We start from the raw sequence: 23,323 nt of genomic DNA, 5'->3' as shown, positions 1-23,323 counted from the left end.
TGGACAGATATGGCTGGGGTGGATTGCGGGGGAGAGAGGTGGAACTTTTGAGAGAAAGCAGGAGGCTACTGATGACGGACTTCACCCTCATGTCCAATGCAGATCCCAGAAAATCCCCTTTTAACACTCACAGGAGAGCATTTCAGAAGAGCAAGCACATGCAGGGGAAAAAAGTGGAATCTGGTTTGTTTTGTGGGCATTGTTTCTTTGACACCTTTAAAATTCTGTTTACCTGTGTGCCTTTTCTGTGCATTCCAGCAAATTGCCTCACACTGCATATAGCATCAGATATCTCTAAGGAGTATCTGGTGGATTTAATAAGCAAACTAATTTGGGGAGCGTTTTTGTGACTTGGACTAGATTTTCCATTCATTTTGTCAGGTACATATCTGTTGATTCCCATTATGTACCAGGGCTCTGCCTGTAGGTCTGTCACATAAGGCTCACAGGTACAGAGACTCCCAACTGCAGTGGTTTGCACTGCTCCAGACACCATGCTCCTTCCCTCTTGTGGCTCATGATGCCCTAGAGAAGTGGCTCTCAAGCTTGAACCGGCATCAGAATTACCCAGAGAACTTTTTAAAACACAGGCTGCCCAGTCCGTTTCTGATTCAGTAATTCTGGGGTGGGTCCCCAAGAATTTGCATTTCTGACAAGTCCCCAGGTGATACTGATGCTGCTGGTCCAAGGACCATGTGTTGAGAAATCACTTCCCCTAGGGTGTGTCCTTGCTAACACGTGCAGAGCTGTTGCTGCCATATCTGTGTGCAACTCGCAAGGGAGGGTGAGAGAGAAAGGCCAGGGTGGCCAAACTCCTTTTAAGCATGTGGGGCTGGTAAAAGTGGTTGCCTCTTATACCATAATCAGGAACTTGGTCATGTGGTCATACCCTGTTGCTAAGGGGGTTGGCAAAGTCATTTCTAACTGGGTGGCAATGTGCCCTGGAAAAGGGCAAGGGCATGTGTGTGGGGACACCAAGAGATCTGCCAGAACAGGCCCACGGGATCACATGGAGATGAAAAGAGAAGGCCAGCTCTTGGTGATGGGGACAGATGTGAGAAAAGCCCCTTATGGTGCCTGGTGACAGTCTATCCAAAGGGAGAATAGGGCAGAAGAGCATGGGTCTGCAGGCCTCAGCAGAGGCTGCCCTACAAGGAAAAGCAAGCCAGGCTTGGAAGCAGGAGTGCAGTTGGCTGGAGTTGCCCATTTCCTCTCTTGAAGGCAGCCAGCTGTCCCTCCACCTGAGCTGTGCTCTTCTCAGTCTCTTATGAACTGGGAGTCTCCTTTGCTTATTATCCTTACTGTTTTATGGGTTGAGCTGATGTCTTTCCAGGTCTCAAGCTTTTTTTCTACCCTGACCCCCAGGCATCTTGTCTCTGGAAAAGGCTGCGTGGCAAGAGGCGGCCAGTGATGGCATTCTGCCTCTTGATGACCCTATCTGCGATGGCTGTCACCCACTTTCCCCCACAGCGTCCAGCCGCCGGCCCAGACCCTGGTCCCACGGAGCCTCAGGGGGTAACTGGTGCCCCTGCAACCCGTATCTGGCAGGCTTTGAGCTCCAGCCGGAGGCAGCAGGGAAGAAACCTGGGCTTCTGGAGAGGTCGAGCTTTGCCTAGGAACTCCATCTTGGTCTGTGCTGAGGAGCAAGGCCACAGAGCGAGAGTGGACAGAAGCAGAGAGTCCCCAGGAGGAGACCTCAGGCATCCAGAGAGGGTCAGGAGGGACATTACTTTGACAGGACATCCAAGACTCAGTACTCAGCATGTTGTGCTCCTGAGGGAGGATGAGGTCGGAGATCCAGGAGCCAAAGACCTGGGCCACCCCCGGCATGGCAGTCCCACCCAGGAGATGCAGAGTGAGATGGTCGCCCTGGTTGATCCACTCCCAGGGAGCGATGTGGCAGCTTCACCGGCTTGGAGAACTACTGCTGGGCTGATACTCTGGCCCCATAGAGTGGAAGGCAGGGATCTGATGGGAACTGAGAACAGAGCCTTGACTGGTGGACTACAAGAAGAGGATCCCACCTTGGCCTCAGGGGCTCATCAGTGGCCTGGCTCTGTTGGGGAGCTGCAAGGGTCAGTATGGTGTGACACTGAGACCCCTGGGCTGTTGAGCAGTTCGAGGACTGGTGGGCAGGTTCCCCCATGGCTGACAGACCATGATGTGCAGATGCTTCGACTGTTGGCTCAGGGGGAGGTGGTGGGCAAAGCCAGGGTCCCTGCCCATGGGCAGGTGCTACAGGTTGGCTTCTCTGCTGAGGGTGCCCTTCAGGACATGTCCCCTCCCAGGCTCAGCCAACTCTGCTCTCAAGGGCTCTGTGGCCTGATCAAGAGGCCTGGGGACCTACCTGAGGTCCTGTCCTTTCATGTAGATCGTGTGCTAGGGCTGCGCAGGAGCCTGCCTGCTGTGGCCCGCCGCTTCCACAGCCCCCTCCTGCCCTACCGCTACACAGATGGTGGCACAAGGCCTGTCATCTGGTGGGCCCCCGATGTGCAGCACCTGGGCGACCCGGATGAGGATCAGAACTCTCTGGCCTTGGGCTGGCTGCAGTACCAGGCCCTGCTGGCACATGGTTGCAGCTGGCCTGGCCAGGCCTCATGCCTGGGCATCCACCATACGGAGTGGGCACGCCTGGCACTCTTCGACTTCTTGTTGCAGGTAGGTGGGGTTAGGCAGCAGGGGTAGAGAGCTGCTGCGGAGGTAGGGGGTCCTGGGTGGAGAGGCCTGAATTGGCCACCTGAGGTTGGATGTCGACTCTCCCGAGTCCTGGTTTTTTCACCACTAAGCACCTGATTTTGTAATTTTCCTGCCTCTGTTTATTTATCCAGTGGTTACTAGAGCCAGCTCATCAGCTCACAAGAGCTGATGGCTAAAACTTTCAGGAAATTTGTGACCTAGTTGTGAAACACAGGCATTATCAAAAATTTAAGTTGTAGAAACAATAAGTTATATTAGAAATGAAGGTAATAACTACTCAAAATGCATTATTTCCTAATTATTTTACTATTTTTTACTATTGTCTGTGCTTTTGCAGTTATCTGTGTCCTTCATGTCTATATAATAAATGGTAGCCAATGGTGTGCCACTGCGCATCTCCTGACAACTCCACATTTCAGCATGTTGGTGGCTTGAAATCCGTCAGGGTGTGAATATCTATTTACACCATGGAAAGCAGCAAATGCTACAAATCAGGACTCCCCTCTACTCCCGGAGAGCTGATTGTTGAACATTTACCAGCACACCACTGTTTATAACTTTACATCTTTGAATCAACAAGGATTCAAGATGGTGTATAATTTTTATGAGAGAGGGAGAGATGGAGATAGTGACAGAGAGAATGGGAGAGAAAGAGCGAAAGGAAGGATGCCTGGGCACTGAAGAAAGAGAAGGAACTGTGCTAGCTGAGGTCCCTGACCTACCAGGAGTTAACCCTGGAGTTGTCGGATAGAGGGGTAGTATGGGAATCCCAGGGAAAGGGTTGGGCTGTCAGGGTACATGGGCTGACTGGGGGACTACAGGCACCTGCTATTTACTAACTGGCCTGTTAAAAACCAGTGTGGCTGTTCTGGTGCACATGAGCTGGATGTCAGTCATGGATACACATGCATGGAAACATGGCCAGACAGAAACAAAGACAAGAAAAAATGGATAAAGCTCAGTGAGGGCGAATATGTGCACCAAATGCACATGGAACCAGCCTCCATTTCTATAGAGACCCCTGTTGAAGAAAAGGGTCCTCAATGTCAGCCCTTAGGGTTACCTGTAGAGGTGAGTGGACCAATATCCAATATGCTGTGTTTCATCCACGTGGGGTTGAGCTTATAATGTATTTTAGAAAATTCTTAGATAATATGTAATACTTCAGAGATTTACGATAAAAATCCAGCTTCTCTTGAAAAATTGGATGGTTTAGTAATACGGGCCCTTCATTCCCACACAGCCAGACGTGGCCTGAGCTGAGCATCTGCTGCCCCCTTTGGAGGCTGCCATACTCTCCTTTTGGCCACAGACACAACCCCTTTATTGTCCGACACTCACCTACTGTCCTCCAGGCCTCTTGAATGTTACCCCAGTCTACCTGCAGATAACTTTGTTTCCAGTCATGGGACTAGCTGATATCCTGTCATCCTCCCAGGTCCCTACGGCTGCTTTGTGGAAGGAGGAGTTATGGATCCTGATGGTCAAGAGCATGGGCCTTGGCATCAGACCACTCCCCGTCCCCCGCCCCAGGCCACTTCCCACTGTGTAACCCTGGGCAGGTTACCTAGCCTCTCTCAGCTCTACTTTTCTCACACCAAAATGGGGTTGTGTGTCCCAACCACATCCCCTTGAGCCTGACCATTTAGTGCATGGTAGCTCCTGGTTGCTGGCACCTGCATCTGCATACTTGCTCTGCTTGCTGCACTGGAAGTGCTGGGGAATGAGTACCCTCCAAATAACGTGACCAGCCATGCAGGTTGGGAAGGAGGGGTTTCCCAGATCCTAGGACTTTCAGTGCTGAAGCTGGGACAGTCATGGGGAAACCAGGAAGGTTGGTCATGCTGCCTCCAGGAGCAGCCTCCAACCGTGACTGGGGAAAGTAGGTGTACAGATGCCCTGTATGCATATTCTACACACTTCTCAGTTAATCTAGCAGGATTGGAGCCCAGTTATCCACAGTGGTAATGGCTGTCTCTCTTCCCCACTCGTGTTTTCTGGAGTTAGCTCACAAGTAAACTGCTTTCAGTTGAATTCTGGTCTGTCCTCTGGGGACCTTTGTCAGATAATAACACTGATCACACATGGTTTCTGGATGCAAGGTCATTTATGTACTTAGTACAGTGCCTGGCGGATGACACACATTCAGTAATGACCAGGTACCATCCCACTTTACAGGAATTAACTCATCCAGTCTTGATGGCAATCTACAAGCGAGATACTACACTTAATCCTATTTTAAAGCTGAGAAATTGAGGCCCAGAGAAATTAGTTTACTTGCCCAAGGTGGCAGCTGGTGGGCTGAGAAGCAGCCTGGATTCAGTTGGCCATGAACAAGGGCAGGAAAAGGGGATGCTTGCAGGGACATCCTGGGGCTTTGATCTCTGAGGCACAGCTCCTTGCAAAGCCCCAGTCCAGCTGATGTTCTCACAGCTGCTTTCTGCTCCAGACAGAGGCCCTCTGTTCACCTTCCAGGGTTGTAGTGTGGGACTCTTCCTCAGCTGCCAAGCCCTGCTGTGGGGACAAGTCTCTGTAGCCAAGGCACACACAGGTTGGTTGTGTGGGCAAACATGACTCCACTGGGCTCATGCCACCTCTTCCCTGGTTTGCTGAATGCCAGTCAAGTCAAATACTCTCTGTCTGGCTAATGCCACCTTCCTAGAAACCACTGGCAAGTCAGAGAGAGGCAGGGCTATAGAATGTGGGTTTTCCTGCACAGGAACCTTCTGACCTGGGTCTTGGTACAAATTGCATAGAGCTCACTCTGGGGTAGGTCTGCTTGCTCCTTTGTTTGGTTTCATCCTTCATAAACCTTGTTTTTCTGTGTACATCACCACATCCCATTTACTTAGGCACAAAGCACAAGCACTGTACACACATACATCTCTTATACACCCCATAAAGTGTAACTATGCTTCCCAAAACACTTAGTATTAGTTAGTGATTGCTGAAATAACACTGTGTAACAAACCTCCCCAAAACTCAGTGCTTTAAAATGCCAGTTCTTTATTCTTGCTCCAGGATCTGTGGGTCAGTTGGGTTCAATTGAGCTGGGCTGCAAGCTGTGGGTGGGGTTCAGGTCTGCTCTCATTCTGAGGGCCAAGGCTGAAAAAAATTTCACACAAAGATCATTTTGTTGTGGCTGGGTTTATTATAGTTTTATAACCTTCTGTGATAAACCTTGACACCTCAAAATATCTAACAGAGGCAAATATAAAACCCAATCAAAAGTGTATGCTGACAATCCCAAAGCCATTTCTATTTTTATTTTACCAATAATCGTAGGGCCAATTTGTTTGTTAAAAGATTTATTTAGGTCACATGGACTTGAAAAACTTGGACTTGTTTATGAGCATTCTTGTATTTATAATCCAATTTGGTGGATACAATATATATGTAAATACGTCAAAACATGCACACACACACATACACACACACACACACACACACACACACACACACACACACACACACACAGATCCAATAGCATTTAGCATTTCTTGATATTTGTTTTGTGTTTTGAGGCAGTGTCTCACTCTGTTGCCCAGGCTGGAGTACAGTGGCACCATCACAGCTCACTGCAGTCTCGACCTCCTGCACTCAATTGATCCACCTACCTCAGCCTCCTGAGTGGCTGGGGCCACAGGTGTGTGCCATCATGCCCAGCTAATTTTAAAATTTTTTGTGGAGACAGGGTTTGGCATGTTGTCCTGGCTGGTTTGGAACTCTTGGGCTCAAGCAATCTGCCTGCCTTGGCCTCCCAAAGTGCTGGGATTATAGGGATGAGCCACCATGCCTGGCAAGATCTAATAGCTTTTACATCAGAATTTTAGCCATGAGGTAGCAATACGATCTCACCTGTTTATGAACACATTCACGTGGCTAAACTTTGTTTGCCCCGATATGTAATACAATCAATGTTGTGAACCAAAATTTTGGGTTTCTATGGCAGCTTGTTTTTTTTTGGCAGTCCATGCTCCTGACTCCAGAGAACACTGGGGCCAAACAGCACTACAGAAGAACATCATGTACTAATGAGATCAGATGAGATCGGGCACATTCAGGATGCTGTGGCTGTAGACGTTCCCTGGCTCCATCAGCTCACAACTACATTCAGACCAGCCCTGAAGAGTGCACCCAAGCGGGCTGCACTCTGGCATCGAACCTTGACCTCCCATGACTGCCTTGACAGACAGACACACACACACACAAACACACACATACTCACTCACTCACTAAAATACAATTCAACCGTTGCAACAGCCAACAAGCCTGCCAAGGAAAGCATCCTGAAACAATCAGGATGCTTTCCTCTCTCCGTTGTTTGGGCTTGTTCAACCTGCAAATGGAAATTCTTCAGCTCCCAAATTGAGAGGAGCCAATCCTGCTGTCTGGTACCCATAAAAGCCACTCACTTGTCTAAATGCACATATCAACTTTCAAAATCTTCCTATACAATCAGGAATGCAAAATATAGTCAGGCAGCAGGTTAGGAGGGCTTCTGAAACTCTCCCAGCCTGTGGCAGCTAACCACAAGCAAGGCGTTCCTGGTCAGGGAACCAAACTTTGTTATTGAACACCAGGGTTTCAGTCTACGTCCCACTGCTTGCCTCACAGAAAGCCAGTCATTGAGACAAGTGTTGCCAGAGAAGAAGGTTTTATTATTATTATTTGAGATGGAGTTTCGCTCTTGTTGCCCAGGCTGGAGTGCAATGGCACAATCTCGGCTCACTGCCACCTCCACCTCCCGGGTTCAAGTGATTCTCCTGCCTCAGCCTCCCAAGTAGTTGGGGTTACAGGTGTGCATCACCACCTGTAGGTGTGCTCACTCTTCGGTGCTGACCCTCCATTTGCACAACACTGGCTAATTTTGTATTTTTTAGTAGAGACGGGGTTTCTCCATGTTGGTCAGGCAGGTCTCAAACTCCCGACTTCAGGTGATCTGCCCTCCTCAGCCTCCCAAAGTGCTGGGATTACAGGTGTGAGCCACCACACCCAGCTGAGGGCTTTATTATTCTACAGGTGATGCTAGCCAGAGAGACAGAGCACCAAACCTCAAATCCATCCTTCCTCCCTGACCAAAGTTAAGAGTTTATATAGCCAGGAAGGAAAACAGGAGGCACAAGGAAGAGGAATTGGTTAACAGGCAGCAGGTGGTCTAGCGTCATCGTAACCACATGGGGGAAAGCGGGAATTCCAGAGGGTAAGGAAGAGGAGTGGGTCGACAAGCAGTCAATACATTTCGCTGTACAAATGTAAGTTTCTTAAGCTTCAGTTCTGTGGGCATCCAGCTGGTTGGAAAACTGGGCCAGTTTCAAATAGGAAGAAATATTACTCCAGCGATTAGCCTACTAATCAGTTAACTTTGAGTTAATCAAATTGGAGCTTATCCTGGGTGGGCCTGACCTAATCTTTAAAGAAGGTGAAGCCCCAGAGAGAGTCTTCTGCTGGCCTCAAGGAAAAAAGTAAACAGCCACATTATGAACTCACCATGGGGAGAGGAGACATCTAGGAGGACCCTGGCAACCCTGAGGACCTCAGTCCTCCAATCTGAATAGCTTAGGAGAGGACCCTGAGCTAGACTGAGATGGTCCTGGTCCATACCTTGATTGTAGCCTGGGGAGACCCTGAGCAGAAAACCTAGCAAAAGTGTAATAGTCTCCTGACCCCACAGAAACTGAAATCATACATATGTTCTTTTAAGCCACTGAGCTCGTGGTAATTTCTTAACACAGCAATAGAAAACAGCAAGGGAGGTTTCCAAGGTGCAAAAAATTAAGAGCATGCTCGCTCTTCGGTGCTGACCCTCCATGTGCACAACACGAAATGTGAGTACCTCTTTTGATACTTTTTTTGGTCTCATCCTAGCCCCGCCTCTGTTTAAAAGCCTTTTAAAACAAAAGACAAAAATACTATCCATATTCTTTGCCCCATTTTCCTTTTTTAAGTATCTATTTTTCTTACTAGCAGCACAATCTGCCACCAGGTAGGTTTTATTTATTTATTTATTTATTTAGACTTTTACTTTAGGTTCAGGGGTACATTTGCAGGTTTGTTATACAGGTAAATTTTGTGTCACGGCTGTTTGGTGTACAGATTATTTTGTCACTCAGGTACTCAGCATGGTACTTGATAGGCAGTTCTTCCATCCTCTCCCTCCACCTTCAAGTAGGTCCCTGTGACTGATGTTCCCTTCTTTGTGCAGCCCCTGTGATTCCTTTCTTTGTGTCCATGTGTACTCAATGTTTAGCCCCCACTTCTAAGTGAGAAAATGCAGAATTTGGTTGTCTGTTCCTGCGTTAGTTTGCTTAGGACTGTGGCTTCCAGCTCCATCCAGGTTCTTTGCCCCATTTTCTGTTGGGTCCTTGGTCTTTTTCCTAATGATTTCAAGAGATTTTTATAGGTAAAGGAACTTAGCCCTTTGTTTTCCATTGTAGTATATAATATTTTCCTTAGATTCAATTGTCATTAAGCTTTATTTATAGTCTTTTTGCCGTGCAGGAAGTTTTAAAAATGTACATTGTTAAAATGATCAAGCTTTTCTCTGATTTCTAGGTTCGTGTGTTATATTTTAAAAGGCTATTCTCATTTCAGGGTTATTTTTAAAATTCTCTCATGGTTTTGATATATCTTTGATCCATCTGGAAGTTATTTTGGAGTAAGGGATAAGGTATAAAACAACTATTTTTTTTTTTTTCAGAATGCAACCCAAATGTCCCACAGTGCCATTTGTTGAATAATCAATCTTTCTCTCAACATGAAAGGCTACCTTTGCTGTAAAGCCAGTTTCCATATGTATACAGGTTTATTTCTAGACTTTTTTCTGTTCCAGAAAAGGGTCTATTTATATGCCAGAGTCATGCTGTTTGAATTCCTAAGCTTTATATTTTATGTTAATAACTAGTAGGGCTTGGTCCTTCTCACTGCTCTTTTTAAAAGAATTTTCTAGATATTCTTGTATACTTTTTTTCATATGAAACTTAGAGTCAGCTTGTTACTTCCTTCCCCTTCCCAGATTCTTTTGGGATTTTCTTGAAATCAAATTAAGCTTTTGTGGATTAATATAGAGAGCACTTACATTCTGAAATATAGTCACTCTAGCCAAGAACAGGTTATGTCTCTCCATCTGTTCCTGTTCTTCAGAAGCATTTTGATGTTTTCTTCAGCTGGGTCTTCACTTTCAGGTTGGGTTATTCCCGGGTATTTTATCTTCTTGTGGCCATTGGAAATAGGATATTTTCTTTCATTACATGTTCTAGCTGGTAGCTCTTTGTCCATATGAAGGCTATTTTTTCTGCATATTAATTTTGCCACAGTCCACCTTCTTACTTCATCTTGCTTGTAACAGTTGCTCTGTTTATCCTCTTGGGCTTCCCCTGCATACCATCATTTCATCTGTAACAAATGGGATTCTATCTTTTCATTTCGTCTCCTTTCTTACTCTTACTTTATTACATTTGCTGGTGCCGCAGAGCAATGATAAATATTAATGGAATTATAGACATGACATGTTTCTTATAGATTTGGAACAATTTCTAGTCCCAAATATTATGCTTGCTTTTGACTGAAGAAGTGATGAACTATTCATTGTTCCTGGTTTATTAAGTGTTTTCAGGCCAGGTGCAGTGGCTCATATGCCTGTAATCCCAACACTTTCCACCCTGAAGGCCCCAGGCCTGTGGCTGTTCCCAGTTTGGGGAAGGGTCCCTGTGATGGGGTCTTGAGCCACCAGGGATAGCAGGTGGCTCTTCTGAACTCTACCAGACCCAGATCAGGCACTGCTTGAGGAACCTGAGTCTTGGCCCCAGAGACATGACGTATTTATTACTGATTTGGGACAATTTCTAGTGTTTCACCGTTAAATACCATGCTGGCTTTTCATTGAAGAGATGATGAACTATTCATTATTCCTACTTTATTAAGAGTTTTCAGACAAGGTGCAGTGGCTTTATGCCTGCAACCCCAGAACTTTGAGTGGGCCAGGTGGGAGGACTGCTCGAGCCCCAGGATTGCTTGAGCTCAAGACCAGCCTGGTCAACAGAGGGAGACCTTGTCTCTACAAAAATAATTAAAAACTAGCCAACCATGATGGCATGCACCTGTAGTTCCAGCTACTCAGGAGGCTGAAGGGGAAGGATCTCTTGGGCCCTGGAGGTGGAGGTTGCAGTGAGCTGTGATCACACCATTGTACTCCAGACTGGATGACAGAGCCAGACCGTGTCTCAAAAGAAAACAAAAACAGAAAAGAATTTCATTGTCAGGAGTGGATGTGTAATTTTATCAAATGCCTTTTGGGTATCTGTGGAAGAGGTCAGCACATTTGCCCCCCAAACTATTAAAATGGGGACATTTTGTGACAGTGTTCCAATGGTGATTCATTTTAGCTTTCTTGGTCAGAAGCTACTTTGCTGTGGTAGATTCATCTTTTAATGGGTGCTGAGTTTTGGGTTGATGTTTAATATTTAAGAGGATCTACAGATGTCTTTTTAGATAAGCTATAGCCCTTCTCAATTCAGCTCCTCAAAGCCCATCAGCTGATTTATTCACTGGCTTCGAAAGATGGTGCTGAGACTTCTGACCTTGGGACTGGGGCAAATGAAGCAGTCTAGATGTTCCCTCCCAGGGGCTTCCAGGGAAGATGCCAGAAGAGACCAAGTGGAGGTAATTGAATCATGGGGGTGGTTTCCTCAATGATGTTCTTGTGATAGAGAGTTCTCATGAGATTTATGTGGAAAGGCAAGGAGCACAGCAAGGTGAGTCTTCAGAGGAGGGTGAGTCAGTGCTGAGTAACTCCCTCATTTTCCACACACTGACCTCCCCAAAGCCTCACCAAATTCTTCAACAGCCAGCCAGTCAGAATGGGACCAACCTGCTGCCCTCCTAGGAGAGAGATGTTGGGGTATGGGAAGGGGAGTTGGCTCTCCTCCTGCCTCTAACCATGCTGCAACTCTCTGACCCCCAGGCAGTGAGCCTGCTAGCCAGCAGCTATCCTTTCCACCCTGAGACCCCCAGAAGATTAAAGGAGGAAATGGAATAATGTTAAATGCAAAGTCTTTTACCAAGGGCCTGTGAGTCAGTGGTATAAATGCAGATTAATGAAGCCCTGGCTGAATGGACACATATGAGACAGAGACTTGCTAGTTCTGGGCATGCACAATAGATGTCAACAATATGAAAAGATTGGCAAAGATGCTAATCCAGTCTTAGCATCTGGAATCAGGGAGGTGATGTTTCTGTGCTGCTCTATAACTTGATTCTCAGCTGTTGTGTCCAATGCTAGGCACTAAAGTATGACAAGAATGTTGACCAAGAGCCTGGTTACATGACAGCAATAGGGACTGTGAGGGGTTTCTATCTAGGTTTCAGTTCCCCAAAAAGAGACCCTGAGACTAGGATTTGGACAGAGCAATTTATTTAGGAGGTGGTCCTAGGAAACCTGGTGAGCAAAGGGGGAAGTGAAACAGGGAAGGAAGAAAAGCCAGTGGAGAGTACAGTAAAGAGCAGGCTGCCACTATGAGCAAGTGAAGCTGAACCCAGATGAGGACCCTTGACAGACTGTGTAGAATGCTGCTGTAGGGTGTCATTCCACTGGGAGGTGAGGGGCTATGATATTTGTACACTAATTGCCATAAGTCAATGGTTGAAGCTTGCTCCTGGGAGCACTGATTTTCTAGCACTTTCAGCCTGTTGCATGGGTGGGTCAAGCCTGTTATGGGCAAGAGTACCTCTACATATGGGGACTGTATGGTTGGGACCTTCTGTAGGTGAATCCCAGGTTCATGGGTGTGGGACATCAAAAGCATCTACCATAGTTTCAAAATCTAAGTGTGTTTAACCTGGAAGAAGAAAAATTCAGGGGGTACATTACTCGGAGGGAGTTTGGGTCCAAGCGACAGAGATTAACTCTGGTTAACAAGCAATAGAAGAATCTATATTTGGTAAGACATTAAGGACTTCAGGGAATGGAATAAAAAGGGAAGCCTGGGAAGCCTGGAGGGTCAGGGTAAGGATGGAGGGTATATTGTTAGGGAAGCTTGGACCCCATCCTCACTTCATGGCTGGGTGTGCAGGGTACTTGGATTGATGATGCCACCAGACTGTTTCTAGTAGAAAAGATTGGTTCTTTTATAGGAAAACCAGGAAATCTAATGAGTGGTCCTATAACCTGTGGGGTCTAGAGCCCTTCCTAGGATTTGGACAAATCCCAACATATTTATGGGAAAATTTAGGAGGAAATTTCTGATGTCTGCAACTTACTTTGAAATGCATAAAAAATAAGACATAAGATGACTTAATGGATGGAAATAGGGATGTATAGATGGTTATATATGTCATAAAGTATAATAAAATATTCATGGTAGATTTTTGGTGATGGGTATATGGGTATTCACCATAAAATTATTTCAAATTTGCTGTATGCTTGAAATTTTTCATAATCGGGTATTACAGGAAAGAAGGAAAATTAGGTATTGGTTACCCAAAGTTCAGGAGGCCAAAGGAGTAAAGAGAGTCCTTCTCAGGAGGTCTTGCCAATAGGCTCATTGCATGAACAGGGCCGTGGTTCTTTGCCAAGCTGGACCAATCTTCTGGGCTTCGTGCATTGGCCTTTGGGCTAAACTTGCTTTTTTACTAGAATCAGTGGATGTATTTAATGCATTTGTTCTACGGCTACCTAATGTAGCCTCACAGAAATGCCCTCAGCCTGTCTAGACCTGAGGTGTGAATTCTCCATGTTTAACTGTAAAAATAGAGAAAATAATGTTTGGGGACAGTACTTGGGACTATTGAATGCTGTCTAATTTCTTGACATCTGGTTTTGTGAGGTTTTTTGGTGACTAGAACTGTAGTTATTTTCTCATGGTTGCCCTGGGAATACCATTAACATCTTGATTTATAACAATTTAGGTCAGATTACCAGAAATTTAATTTCAATAGTGTAAAAAGACTTTCCTTCTATGTAAATCTGCCCCCCTCCCATTTTTATGCTATTCTTGTCACAGATTACGTCTTTATACATTTTTTGCCCATCAGCATAGATTATAATTATTGCTTTAAGTAGTTTTTCTTTTTAATCAGAGGGGAAAAAAAGAAGTCCAGATTGAAAAAATACATTTATACTGTCTTTTATATTTATCTATGTAGTTACCTTGAACAGAGCTTTTTAGTTCTTGATATTAATTGAGGTTACTACTTAGTTTCCTTTCATTCAGCCTGAAGGCCTCCTTTCAGTATTTCTTGTAGAACAGCCTTGCTGACAATAAACTCTGCTGTTGTTTTGTTAATGTCTTAATTTCTCCTTAATTTTTGAAGGATAGTTTTGCTGTATATAAAATTCTTAGTTGACAGACTCTCTTTTTTTAAAATTTAATTTAAACACTTTGAATATTATTCCTCTGCCTTCTGGCCTCCATGGTTTTTGATAAATCTGATATCAAATTACTCTTTGAAAGAATCATTTTTATGTGATGAGTGACCTCCCGCCTTCTGCTTTTAAGATTCTCTCTATCTTTGGCTTTTGACAGTTTTATGCTAGGTGTAGGTCTCTTTCAGTTTATCTTACTGGAGTTCACTGGACCTCTTGGATGTGTAGATCAATGCTTTTCACCAAATTTGGGGAGGTTTTGGACATGAATTGTTCTAATATTATTTTCATACCTTCCTTCTTTCCTTCTAACACTTCTCTTATACATATATTGATACACTTAATGGTGTTACATGAGTCTCGGAGGCATTGTTTATTTTCATTTTTTTTCTTATTCCTTATACTTAATAATCTCAGTTGACCTATCTTCAGGTTGTCTGATTCATTCCTCTGCCTGCTCATAATTTCTGTTGATCCTCTCAGTGAATTTTTTAGAAGTTATTGTACTTTTCAGCTCCATGATTTATATTTGGTTTCTCTTTATAATTTCTATCTCATTATTGATGCAGTCTTTATGGTGAGGTAACATTCTCATACTTTACTTCTCTAGGCCTGGTTTCCTTTAGTTCTTTGAACATATTTTAAACAGCGAATTTAAATTTTTTCTCCAACATCTGGGCTTCCTCAGCAACAATTTTGATAGATTGCTTTTTTTGATGCATATTGGCCATATTTGTTTCTTTTACTGTCTCATTTTTTGTTGTTGTTGAAAACAGAGTATTTAAATAATATAAGGTAGCCACCCTGAAAATCAGATTATTCTTTTCCCCAGGATTTTTGTTGTTGCTCTTTGTTGTAGTTATTTTTGTTTGTAGTTATTTTCTTTGTTATTTGCTTGTTCTGCTCAGTTAGTTCAGTGATCAGCTGATGACTAAGCAGGAGATTTTCATGAATTTCTGAAGCCAATAAGTCTCCTACTCTTTGCCAAGGGGCTCTGTGTCTGTTGAGGCATCTCTAACACGTATCTATGCAATTGACAAATCTGCTTTTGCCTTCACTCATGCTTGTACAATCTCAAGGTCAGCGAGAAGTAAGAGCTTAGGGTCTTTTCAGTTTTTTCCTGAACATGTGCATAGTCCTACACATGTGTATGTGGTCTTGCAGATTTCCAAGAACATATTGGAGCTTTTGACAGCCCCTTGGACATTTCATTTCATATCTTTTCCTTTTAAAGCTTTTTGGTTAATCTATTGTTTGTCCTAACCATGATCCATTTGCCTCAGACAGCCATGCTGCTGAAACATTTGCCAGTAAATGTTTTCAAAAAATGTCCTCTACCCTTTTAGGAAAAGGCTTTTAGCACTGGGCAACCAAAAAATCCATGCCTTTCAGTGGTGTTTACTAGGGAATCACCATACAGGTCAAACAATGACAATTTTCTTGAAATGAGGTCTGCTTTGCTCCCTTCATACTGGGTTTCCAGGTTCCCAGGCTGATGTCTTCCTTTTCAGTGGTATTCCCAGGCTTTCTAATTAGACTGGCCATTTTGCAAAGATGAGATCAGAATGTCCAATCCAGGTCTTCCCGAAATCAGGCTCTTTCAGGAACTTAGTACATTTTGCAGCCTGAGTGTTAGGTACCTATGTGATTCACTGTCCTGATTGGTAGAGCCCAGAAGTCCTCAAGGCCTCTTCACTGACTTTCATCCCCACCTGGAAGATTTAAGAAAATGACTAAAACCCCTGGTGCCATAATCTGTGAAGTCTGGAGCCCATCCTAGTATTTGGACAAATCCCAAGTAGTGGATGGACTCCTTCTCTTTCACATGCCATGAGCACTACCTTGACTTGCCCTACACCAAACCTGAACTCAAAGCTCAGTATCCACCACACATTTCACAAGAGCGACAGCTTTACTGAAGGATAGAGAACTAACAGGAGGGCACATCTCACAGCCCCAGCCTCCTGCTGCTGCCTGCTTCCCTTCACTGTCTCTGTTCCTCTGTCTTCCCCCTTCCACAGCAAGAAACTAACTTTTCTTCTTGTCCCATGAAAAGCAAGTCCTCCACATCCAGACCTCCTGGGATTTCACCATCTATCCTAAGCACTCATCAAGGTATTATTCAAACCAAGTTTCCTTTGTAAAAGGAAAAGAGAATGAGTTTTCCCTGGCTCACACGTCGTGTGTGTGTTGGTGATTTCCTGCTGCTCAGCTACCCTCATTTCATCTTTCATCCACTTACTAGCATCTCCCAAGCCTTCTCCAAACCATCTCCTTACTTCAACTATTCTCCTTTTCCTGTCTTTCTCCCCACAGCAAGCCCTTCCCTAACTGTCCTCAGAGGACTCTACCACTTCCGCTTGTATGTCTCTCCATCCTCAATCTCTTTGTCCTAGATGCTCACAGTAGATCCTATCCTCATGTAGGTCAGGGCTGGGGCAGACCCACGATTCTTCCTATTGCTGACTTGCAGTGTGTGACTCTTTCCTTTTGAAGAAAGCATCCTTGAAGCAAGTGAGTGGGAAGCGTGATTCTAGGAATCCTCTGATCCACTCTAAAATGCTGTGGGTGTCATCTGTATGTGTCTATGCAGGGGAAGGGTAGCAAAGCTCTTGAGAACTGACCGCACACCACATTAAGAATGCCCTCATCCTTCCCCGGCTTGATTCAGGCCTGCTGCAGGGTGAAAGAGCTGTCCACTTGGAGCTGTTGAGATGATCATTAAAGGACTTGCACCTCTAAAGAAGGGAGGAATCCCTAATGTAGCATTTGCTGCTTAAAGAAAAAATAGAGTGATTTGGAGTCTCCTGAAGTAGACAAGCAGACAGTCAGCATTCAGAGCCCCAGTGGTGCCATGCTAGAGCTCAAGAGCAAAGATGTAGGTTAAGCTGTGGGCAGTGGGTGAAAATCTACACTGGCCTAAGGCATGAGTAAACAACTCCTGGTGTGCAGAGTGAGCTGGCTAGAGGAGGAAAGCAGAAGCCCCATTTAGTAATGACCAGCACAGAGAACCACTGAAGGTCACCCCTGCTGTGGCCCCAGGGTCATGTAGGGAACAGCAGGTCTGGTGGCCTCCATGCTGTACCTGGTGGAGGCAGGCCCCCTGCTGCACCCCACCAAAGGCTGGGTGTCTCCACAGGTCCACGACCGCTTGGATCGCTACTGTTGTGGCTTCGAGCCTGAGCCCTCAGACCCCTGTGTGGAAGAGGGGCTCCGAGATAAGTGCCGGAACCCGGCTGAGCTGCGGCTGGTCCACATCCTGGTATGTCTCCTCCACACCATCCCCTTGTCACCCCAGACCTGGGTCTTCCTGTCTCCTTCAGAAGTTGCTGTTAGCCAGTTTCAGAGATCATCCGATACTGGGGTTTCCCAGTCTTGTTCTTTTTAGCAGCAGAACCAGTTGTTTGAATATTTCCAGGAGGCTGCAATATATAAAACTGACAAAATGGAGCTTTAAGAAAGTCTCTGAGGTGGCGTGTGGGGTGCAGGCTGGAGCCCTGTTTTCACTGTCTCCACTGCCCCTAAGAGACTCCAGGGAACAACTGGGGCTCCTGGAAGTAGAGTTCGAGAATGGTGTGTCTAGTCAGCATCCTCACTGTGCCAGTAAATGAGGAATTGCAGTCTGGAGGGAAAGGAATCTCCAGGGCTATGTGGTAGCAGCATTAGGGCATGAACCCAAGACCCCAGTGGCTCACAGGCTGGTGCTGCTCCCATCGAAACTAGAGTCTAGGGTGGGAAGCAATGTGCTAAGGCCATTGGAGAGGGTAGAATAGCCACTTCTTCTGCATAAGAAGCAAGGTGCTTCCCCCAGGGAAGGGTTTCTCTATGTTGTCCTGCAATGAAGCACAGTGTCCTCGCAGCCTCCCTTTGCTCTTGGAGGGGAGCTGTCAGCCTGGTGTCCAGGGCTGGGCCTCAGGCCAGCCACATCACCCGGATGCCAGGATTGCCCAGTGGTGGTACTGGGAATTCTCCTCCCCTGCCTCCAGAGCCATCTCTCCTTTTCCCTGGTCAAAGGTAAGCATCCCCTGGACAGGCAAAACTTTAGTTGCTGTTGTTTACCCCTGGTGAGCAGACTTTTCACAGACCTTTTAGGACAGCAGTTTCCAGAGGAAAGAATCACCCTTTGAGGAAAAGGTGATCCTGACATGTGGAGTGGCGTGCGAAAGGAGAAGAGGCAGAGAGAGGGGAAGCTAAGGTCCTGGAAACAGAGGCTCATAGCTTAAGCCTAGGCCATTGGAGAGGATTGTGGGAAATGCCCATGGACTTTCGGAGACGATGTGGGAATGGAGTGTGTGCATGGGAGTGGGGGCCAGGAGAGATGGCCTATCATTCACAATCACACCATATTCTTTAAGGTACTAAAGAATTCTCTGGTGCTGATTTTAGTTTTGAAAAGGTTTAGGAGCTGCTAAACTCTTCTGTAGAAACAGAGTATGGTCAGTGGCTTTTGAGGATAAAAGACACTGTGTGCTCTCACTGGTGCTTGGGGATGCCCAGGGCACAATCACAGGTGGCACAAAGGGGTGAGTGAGTGTACATGTGTGAGCAGCACATGTGCGATGCCTCGCACAGCCAATGGACCTGACGAGGAGGTTACCGCGGCACCTGCCGATTCCCAGCCATGCTTCTCACCCCTTCAGCCACTAAAACAGGATCAGTCCTTCAGCCTTGCAATTTAGCAATGGTGCTGTGGCTTAGTCCTATGGGTCCAGGTTTGAAACAGGCCAGCTACTTACTAGCTGTGTGATTTTGTGCAAATTGTCTAACTTAAAGAAGGTGCCATCATTTCTATAAAATAGAGCTTACACTAGTACCTGCTTCCTAAGGTTACTGGAAGCATTAATTAAGAGGATGCCTGGAAGCACTTAGCACAGTGCTCAGCATAGAGTATGTGCTCAGCTGTGAGGACTGTTAGGACGGACTAGGGAACTGACAGCTCAGGGCTCTCAGCTACTTAATCTTGAACAAGTCCATAGGTGCCAGCCATAGCTGCACCCTTACCCACCTCTGTCTCTGTCCACCCTCTTCCCTGAGGTCCGGAGCAGTGATCCATCTCACCTGGTCTACATCGATAATGCCGGCAACCTTCAGCACCCCGAGGACAAGCTGAACTTTCGGCTGCTGGAGGGCATAGATGGGTGAGAGTCAAAGGGTTGGGTGGAAGTTCACGGGACTGAGACATGATGGCCTTGCTGCAAACCGTGGGACCTTGAACTGTGGCCCTGAGAAAGTCACGGTCCATCAGACAGAAGCTATTGGATCAGAACTTTAGGTGGTGGTGGAAAGCCCTGGGAAAGCTGACAAGGGTTACGGTTGCAGGGCCTACCCCTATATCCAGAGGGCCTCCTGTGCCTGCAGAATACTAGCTGCATTGCTGGGGTGTGGGAAGGCCAGCCCTTCCCTTGTTCTAGGTGGGAGAGTCTATCCCTCCCTGCTCACTCTTGTCAGGCAGCTCTGCCTTCCTAGGATTTTTTTCTAGCCCTGCATTTGCCAAGTGGAGCCTGGGATAGCAGAAGTTATTCACCTAGCTTCTGTGTAGGATGGGACCCATCTGAAAGGTCTATCCCCTGCCTTCACAGCAGAGCCAGGCAAAGGGTCCTCTGTTAATGAGATAGCGGGCACAGGCTTGGGAAGTTTGCAGGGTGACTTTGCCAGAGTTCCTCAGCTATGCAAGCTCTGGCCAGCTGGCTTCGCCTATTGTTGAAACTTTCTGAGATCACTGTTGCTTTTCCTTTCTGTTGTGGGGCTCTGGGGCCTTCACTCCAGGTTTCCTGAGTCTGCTGTGAGGGTTCTTACATCAGGGTGTCTACAGAACATGCTGCTTAAGTCACTGAAGATGGACCCTGTGTTCTGGAAAAGCCAAGGTGGGGCCCAGGGGCTGAAGCAGGTCCTCCAGACCCTGGAGCGGCGAGGACAAGTGCTGCTGGAACATATCCGGAAGCACAACCTCACGCTCTTCAGGGACGAGAACCCGTGAGCCTCACCACGGCCCTGAGTCAATGAGCATCCATCCTGATGGCTGCATCTTCTTGGACTCACTCATCTTGAGGACATATAGGAAAAGCCAGAAGCCAGAGGTGCACAAGGATGTCACAGGATATTTCACCCGCCTGGGATGGTGGAGGTAGCATGTGGTTTTCAATCTCAATGCATTCCTTTCTGCCTTCTTGGCTCTGGCTGTTTATTCCCATATACTATCAAATACATTCAAAAATGTTCTGTGAGCTGCTCAAGATACTGTAAAAACGTGTGACACACATGCATATGCAGAGCTGGAGAATGCTGTGTGTGTGTAGAAGTGTAGAGGTGTGTAGGTGTGTGTGGCATGTGTGCATGCCTGCATGCAATACATGAGACAAACCTAATAAATGTACCATCTTCATAGAACTACACTTGCAGCCTAGAGTTGCTCTGGCTGAAAGTACACTCAGGCCTAAGAAATGAAACATAATGCATTTGTTTTTATAGATTTTAAATTTTCAAGTCTTATTCAGTTATGTTTTTTAATTTAAAAAATTATAAAAGTCTAAAAGTAATACATGCTCAGTAAAAACAAATTCATAAATAATAGAAGCATATGATAAAAAGCACAAGTCCCACAAACCCCCTAGTGGTGTGTATATGTGTGTATTATTCATGGTCACAGTACATGCAAATTAAAAAATAAAAGTGTGGTCATGCTTTCTTTGTCAACTCTCTATATTTTTACTTTATTAACTATATTCTGTACCAGCCATCTGAATGGACCCGATCTTTATTGGTGACCACATGAAATTCCAAGGCAGGGATGTATCATATTTTATTTAGCTGGTCTCATGATCATGAACATTTAAGTAGCTCCAATTTTTCATCAATTGCAGACATTGCTGCCATGAACATGATTGTGTGGCGTGCAAGTATTTCTGCGAGCTAGATTTCCATAAGAGAATTTCTAGGGCAAAGGGTATGGGCATTCAGTATTCTGAGAGAAACTGCCAACTTGCTCTCTGAAATGGTCGTGCCAATTTACATTTCTCCCAAGAGGATAGGGAACTGATTGTTTTTCTACACCCTCAGCAACACTTGACATTCTCAGACTTCTTGGGGTTTTTTGGTCTATTTAGTAGGAAAACCTATTTTAAAAACTGCATTTCCTTAATCATGAATGAAGTCATCTTTCCACTTATTTACCAGACATTTGTATTTTCTTTTCTGCATTGCCCTTTTCTTTTAAGATATTTGCCCTTTGTTGTTAATTTGTTGGAAATCTTTGACTCTATTGAGTGTAATCAGTCTTTTCTCTGTTGACATGTTGTAAATGTTTTCTTTCAGCCTATCATTTGCCTCTTAACTTTGTTTATAAAGTCTTTTGCCAAGTGTAAAATGTTAATTTCCATGTAGTCAAATTTGTTTAACTTTCCCTTTAAGTCTTTTGAGTTTCATGCCTTCTTAGAAAGGCTGTCACCGCTTCAAGAATGTTGAAATAATCTCCTGTGTTTTATTCTAGTATTATACAGTATTTCTTATATATTACATAGAATTTATTATATATTTTCATATAGATTCCCTCTAAATTCATATGTAAAGACTTTATTTTATGTGGTTTTAAGCAGAGAATGGTGTGAGTTATGGATCTAATCAAGTTTCATTTCCCCTAAAATAGATAGTTAGTTGTAACATTATTCCATAGTCTATTCTTTCTCTATTGCTGTAAAAGTATACTCTTATCAGATCCTAAGTTCCCATTATGCATGGAGGTCCATTTGTGAACTCTGTTCTGATATTTTTTTTCAGTTCCTGCATTAGTATGATAGTGTTTTAATTAAAGTTACTTTATTTTATTTATTTATTTGTTTATTTTGCTATCTGGTGGGCTCAGTTCCCATGTTTTTATTCTACTTATTTTTTTTTCCTTTGCTAGTTTTGTGCATTTGTCTTTCATATGATAATGTCAGTCTATGAAGTATGCCACCCCTTTCCTATTATCCTCAAAATCCCATTGGTGTTTTGATTGTGATTATATTGAATTTATAAATCGTGGGAATCTGACATATTTGAATATTGAGTGTGCTCATTCAGGGACTTGGTGTTCTTTGATAATCCCCGTTCTTTGATAATCTCTAGCAACAATTGTTTTGTTTATTGAGACATGGTCTTGCTCTGTCACCCAGGCTGGAGTGTAGTGGCGAGATCTCAGCTCACTGCAGCCTAAAACTTCTGGGCTCAAGTGATCCTCCCACCTCAGCCGCCTGAGTCGCTGGGACAGCAGGTGTGCCACCATGACCCGCTAATTTTTTGTATTGTTTTGTAGAGGTGGGATTTTGCCATATTGCCCAGGCTGGTATTGAACTCTTGAGCTCAAGGCATCTGCCCATCCCAACCTCTTAAAGTGCTGGGATGACAGGCATGAGCCACTGCCCTCTGCCTCTAGTAACATTTTAAAGTTTTCTTCAACAAATAAACTCATTTTAAAGAGAGTTTGTAATTTTTATTCCTATTGAGAATGAGTTCTTTTTCTTGATTAGATTTTTCTAGGTAGACTTTTAGGTCCATATCTTAACAGTTTTTAAGTAGAAAATAATATTTTATTTTTATTTATTTATTTATTTTTATTTTTTCTTTTTATCTCCAAAAATAATATTCTCAAATAATGATAATTTTACATTTATATTTCATGTGTGTGTGTGTGTATACTCTTCTCATTTATTTATATTACTTAGGTTGGGAGCTTTCTGGAGGAAAATTGACTAATAATAGCGACAATAGTAGGCATCCACATCTTATTCCTGACTTTAATGGAACAAGTCTGTGGTTTCTATTAAGTATTATCAAGTTTAAAGAAATCATTTCTGATAAATATCTTTCATCGAGTTATAGAAGTTTCTTTTTATTCTTAGCGTACTAAAAGAATTTTTCAAAAATCAAGAATGGGGATTGAATTTTAGTAAATGCCCTTTTCAATATCTACTGGAAATACAGTTTTTCTCCTTTATTTTCTAATTCTGAATAATCTTTATATTCTCAGAATAAACCTATTTGGCTGAGGTATGTTAGTATTTTGGGAACTGCAGAATTTAACTCGCAAATTTTATTTTTAGCATCTTTGCATATACATTCATAAGGTTTTCCTTTTTGGGCACTCCATGGCTGTCTTACTATTAAATTTAAACATACCTCATAAAATAAATTCAGAATTTTATTTTTAATGCTTTGTAACGGTTTAAATAAGAACCATTTATTCCTCAAAAATTTTATAGAACTCTCCCATAAAACCATCTGGGCCCT

General features: G+C 44.5%; 1 protein-coding gene across 3 annotated transcripts in view; it reads left to right on the top strand.

Annotated features, from left to right (window-relative positions):
• GASK1A (golgi associated kinase 1A) overlaps positions 1-20,752 on the top strand; it is a 70,695-nt gene extending 49,943 nt beyond the window's left edge. For all 3 annotated transcript variants that reach the window (XM_003926210.4, XM_074404035.1, XM_074404034.1), the window contains exons 2-5: positions 1,366-2,658; positions 17,199-17,321; positions 19,094-19,197; positions 19,826-20,752. In XM_003926210.4, coding sequence (XP_003926259.1) covers positions 1,366-2,658; positions 17,199-17,321; positions 19,094-19,197; positions 19,826-20,036 — 1,731 coding nt within the window. In that variant the 3' untranslated portion in view covers positions 20,037-20,752. The remainder of the gene's footprint in view (positions 1-1,365; positions 2,659-17,198; positions 17,322-19,093; positions 19,198-19,825) is intronic.
• The last annotated feature ends 2,571 nt before the right edge of the window (positions 20,753-23,323 follow it).

The sequence above is a fragment of the Saimiri boliviensis genome, chromosome 8 (assembly GCF_048565385.1).
Source record: "Saimiri boliviensis isolate mSaiBol1 chromosome 8, mSaiBol1.pri, whole genome shotgun sequence".
In the NCBI taxonomy this organism is placed as follows: Eukaryota; Metazoa; Chordata; class Mammalia; order Primates; family Cebidae; genus Saimiri; species Saimiri boliviensis.
This window is presented reverse-complemented; position numbering and strand designations above follow the sequence as displayed.